General features: G+C 42.3%; 1 protein-coding gene across 1 annotated transcript; it reads left to right on the top strand.

The window, feature by feature from the left end:
- Positions 1 to 2,290: 2,290 nt before the first annotated feature.
- Positions 2,291 to 3,343, top strand: LOC121513500 (E3 ubiquitin-protein ligase TRIM35-like). Its single transcript, XM_041793291.1, has 2 exons — positions 2,291 to 3,110; positions 3,213 to 3,343. Exons 1-2 carry the CDS (start codon positions 2,291 to 2,293, stop codon positions 3,341 to 3,343), a joined length of 951 nt encoding a protein of 316 aa, XP_041649225.1.
- Positions 3,344 to 3,790: the final 447 nt, after the last annotated feature.

Raw genomic sequence — 3,790 nt, 5'->3', positions numbered from 1 at the left:
GACTACTAGCACCAACTGGTTCGACCTCTGTTGAATTAGGTCAGTCACTTTTAAGGGGGTGAATATTTCGCTGTCTCTTTTTCTTTTTTGGCTGACTGCTGAGGGAAGCCCTACACATGGGCCTGTATGTGTCTGAGTCTCTTACTGAATGACTGACTGAGTGATGCTACTTTCAGAGTCATACCATGCAGAGTTGGATTGTCTTGTACTGCAAGTCGTCAGTAATGGCTGCCTCCACTGTGGTAAATAGAGCCATACATACAGAGTTGCGCTGTGGGCGGGGTTTAAACCAGGTTCATTCCTGTATATGAAGTAAAGAATAAAAACAACCCTTAAAGGTTTTCATGTTGGGAAAGATGTTTTCACTCTTCTGCTGACCTGCTTCAGCATGAGTATATAATGGAGAAAGACTTACTCATTGTGAGTGCTTGTATACAAGGCCTGCTAATGGAGCAATTAGCTCCAACTAGCCTTGGTTTTGTCTGAACTGGACAACGTGTCTTTTACAAAACACAGGCAGAGAGCAACCCTAAAGGCTTCCTGTGACAGAAAACAATGTTTTTACTACTGTTTCCTACAATTATGGTCAGCTTGTCCAGTATATCCAAGGACTGCTGCTGCGTTAACTGTTAGCTTGGATGTTGCTTTAGGAAAGCTGCTGTTGACTCAGAACTGGACCACATTTCTTTTTAAAGCCAGAGCAGAGTAACCTTGCAAAGCAGATGGATACGCCCATTGCCATGTTTCTCACTGGCGAATCCATCTTGCAAAGCTCCCATCTGGACCGTTTGGGCCCAGTTAGAAAGTGACTGGAGCAGTCAGCAATGAGGGACAGTACTTTCAGGCGTGGGGGAGTCGTGATGTAAACAAGCAGCAACAAGAGGCCGGTGCAATAATGGCAGAAGACATTAGTGTGGATGCTGCTAAAGTGCCAGTTTTATCAGAACTTGACAACATTTCTTCATTAAAAGAAGAGCAAAGAACAGCAATGAGTTGTTTTCTTTTCAGAAACGATACAAGTCGAGTACGGTCGCCATGTTTCGCATTGTGCAGTTCTCTATGGAGTTTACTACTCGGTAGCGGCTACGTCATGTGTTTTGTTGCTCCGATTGGCCTGTAAAGATGTGACAGACAGAATGTTCATCCAATCACCCTCTGGGTTTTTTTCAAAGGCTCTGACTTTTCCCAAACGCTGTGTATGAGTGGTTTTCTAGATGGATGTGTGAAACACATCAATCGGGCGTACCAAGTTAACATATTATAAAAGTTATAGAACTGATGCTTGATTGTCTACAAAAATATAGTCTTGTATCAAGCATTATTTATAATATCTGCGATTCTGAGAATAAAAGTATTTAGTCCAACAGTTTTTGAAGAGAAAACATGCAATTACATCAATCATGGGTCATGGGATAGGTGTTTCCTACTGACAGGGCTTTATGTTTTAAACTTCAGGGTCCTTCAATTACGAGCCCACAGTCATGAGGAACAGCACAATTACACCCCCAAAAAGAAATCCCTCGGCCAGGACACGCAATTCAGTCAGGCATTTTAACAGGCATCCAGGAAAGTTTTTGAAAGCCATATACTAGGTTTTTATCTTGTGTTTGTTTGACAGTACTTTATAGAATTCTGTTTTCACTTTGACATTAAAGATTTTTTTTCCCTTTTTTTCTGCCAAAAAAAACCCCAACATTTTTTATAGGCACTGTAACACTTTGTCTTTGTGGCTCGGACTTTATCATCTCTACAACTGTCATGCTTAAAAACCACAAATAAACAAATGAAGCTCCACCCAGTGCACAACACAGCACAAATCAGGAAGCAGGTAGGCTCTCTTCAGAGTCTCACACTGACACACACAGACAGGAGATCATTTCCACTGTGAGAAGAATCAAATAAACTGCTTCCATTCAGAGACAACATCTTCAGGAGGGGATACAGGGAATATTTGATTACTGCTACTTCAACCAGGTTCTGACTGCACATCCACAGAGCTTCAGAAAACACATTCAGTCAGAGTAAGTTACAGGAAACTGTGTGAAAGAAGAAGTCTAACCTCAACTGTGTCTGCTTCTCGAGAGTCTCTCTGAGTAAAATGGCTCATTATTGTTCGGAGGCCGATCTGCATTGTCCTGTCTGCAATGAGATCTTCAAGGATCCGGTACTCCTGTCATGTAGCCACAGCTTCTGTAGAGCATGCGTGCAGACCTGGTGGGAAGAGAAACAGACCCAGGAGTGTCCAGTCTGTGAGAAAACATACTTATGGTCAACTCCACCATGTAACCAGATGTTAAAGAACCAGTGTGAGGAATACTTAGAGCAGAAAGCTTGGGCAGAATCTGCAGTTCTCTGCTGTCTACACTTAGAAAAACTCAAGCTGTTCTGTCTGGATCATCATCAGCCGGCATGTGTCATCTGCAGAGACTCTAGAATACACACCAACCACACAATGAGGCCCATCTATGAAGCTGCTAAAGATTTCAAGAACAAGCTCCAGAAATTACTGGAGACCCTTCAGTACAAGCTTAATAAATTTAAGAACATCAAAGAAGACTGTGACAAAGCTAGAAAACTCATCGAGACCCAGGCTGCAAACACAGAGCAGCAGATAAAGGAGCATTTTAAGAAACTTCATCAGTTTCTAGAGGAGGAGGAGGAGGCCAGAATCTCTGCACTTAGAGAGGAGGAGGAGCAGAAGATTCACAGGATAAAGAAGGAGGTGGAAGCCCTGAGCAGAGAGACAGCAGCTCTTTCTGACACAGTCAGAGCCACAGAGGAAGAGCTGAGAACTGAAGATGTCTTCTTCCTGAAAAGCTGCAAGGCTGCAGTGGAAAGAGTCAAGCAGTGCTCCCAGCTGGAGGATCCACAGCTGCCCGCTGGAGCTGTGATAGATGTGGCCAAACACCTGGGCAATCTGAGGTTCAACATCTGGAGCAAGATGAATGACTTGGTCTCATACAGTCCTGTGATTTTTGACCCAAACACAACTCACATCACGCTGTCTGAAGACCTGACTGGTGTGAGAGAAGGTGAGGGTGTTGCAGAGGGCTCTGAAGGCTTCGACTCAGGGTGTCACAGCTGGGACATCAGGATTGATTGGAATTATGGTTGGTCTGTGGATGTGCATGAGAAGTCACACAACGGTATTACTATAGGCTCATGGGGGATATATTTTACTGATTATGAATATACAGCATTCTCTCCTTTAGGTGAAGATGAAGTTTCAGAGAGCATATGGGCCCAAAGAATCAGAGTGAGTCTGGACTGGGACAGAGGAGAGCTGTCATTCTCTGATCCTTACACTGACACACACATCCACACCTTCACACACTTTCACTGAAAAGCTGTTTCCATTTATTTCTGTTGGAACATCAAATTCGCACCCTCTCAGGATATCACCAATGAAGGTTTGTGTCAAAGTTGAACATTAAGGGTTCAGTAGATCAAAAGATTCCAAACTTTTCAGCCTTTTCATTTGTAGAATTATTTTTAAACTATTTAACTATTTTACACTATTACTGTGATTTCAGTATAAATTCCTCTAATGTCTATGGTTGTATCATAACATGAACTAATTTTATGTATATATTGTTACAGTAATAGGTAAAGTATACAATTTCATATCATTTTAAAATGCCACTTTTTTTTATGGAAAGCATCTGGCAACACCCCTTTCAGTGTCTCACAAACCCTTGGGGGGTCTCGACCCCAACTTTGGAGATTACTGCTGTATGATGATGAAGTTATTGAAATAACTGCTCAAATGTTGTTCTTGAATTTTGCATCA

Source organism: Cheilinus undulatus, linkage group 8 (assembly GCF_018320785.1).
Source record: "Cheilinus undulatus linkage group 8, ASM1832078v1, whole genome shotgun sequence".
NCBI classification, from domain to species: Eukaryota; Metazoa; Chordata; class Actinopteri; order Labriformes; family Labridae; genus Cheilinus; species Cheilinus undulatus.
This window is presented reverse-complemented; position numbering and strand designations above follow the sequence as displayed.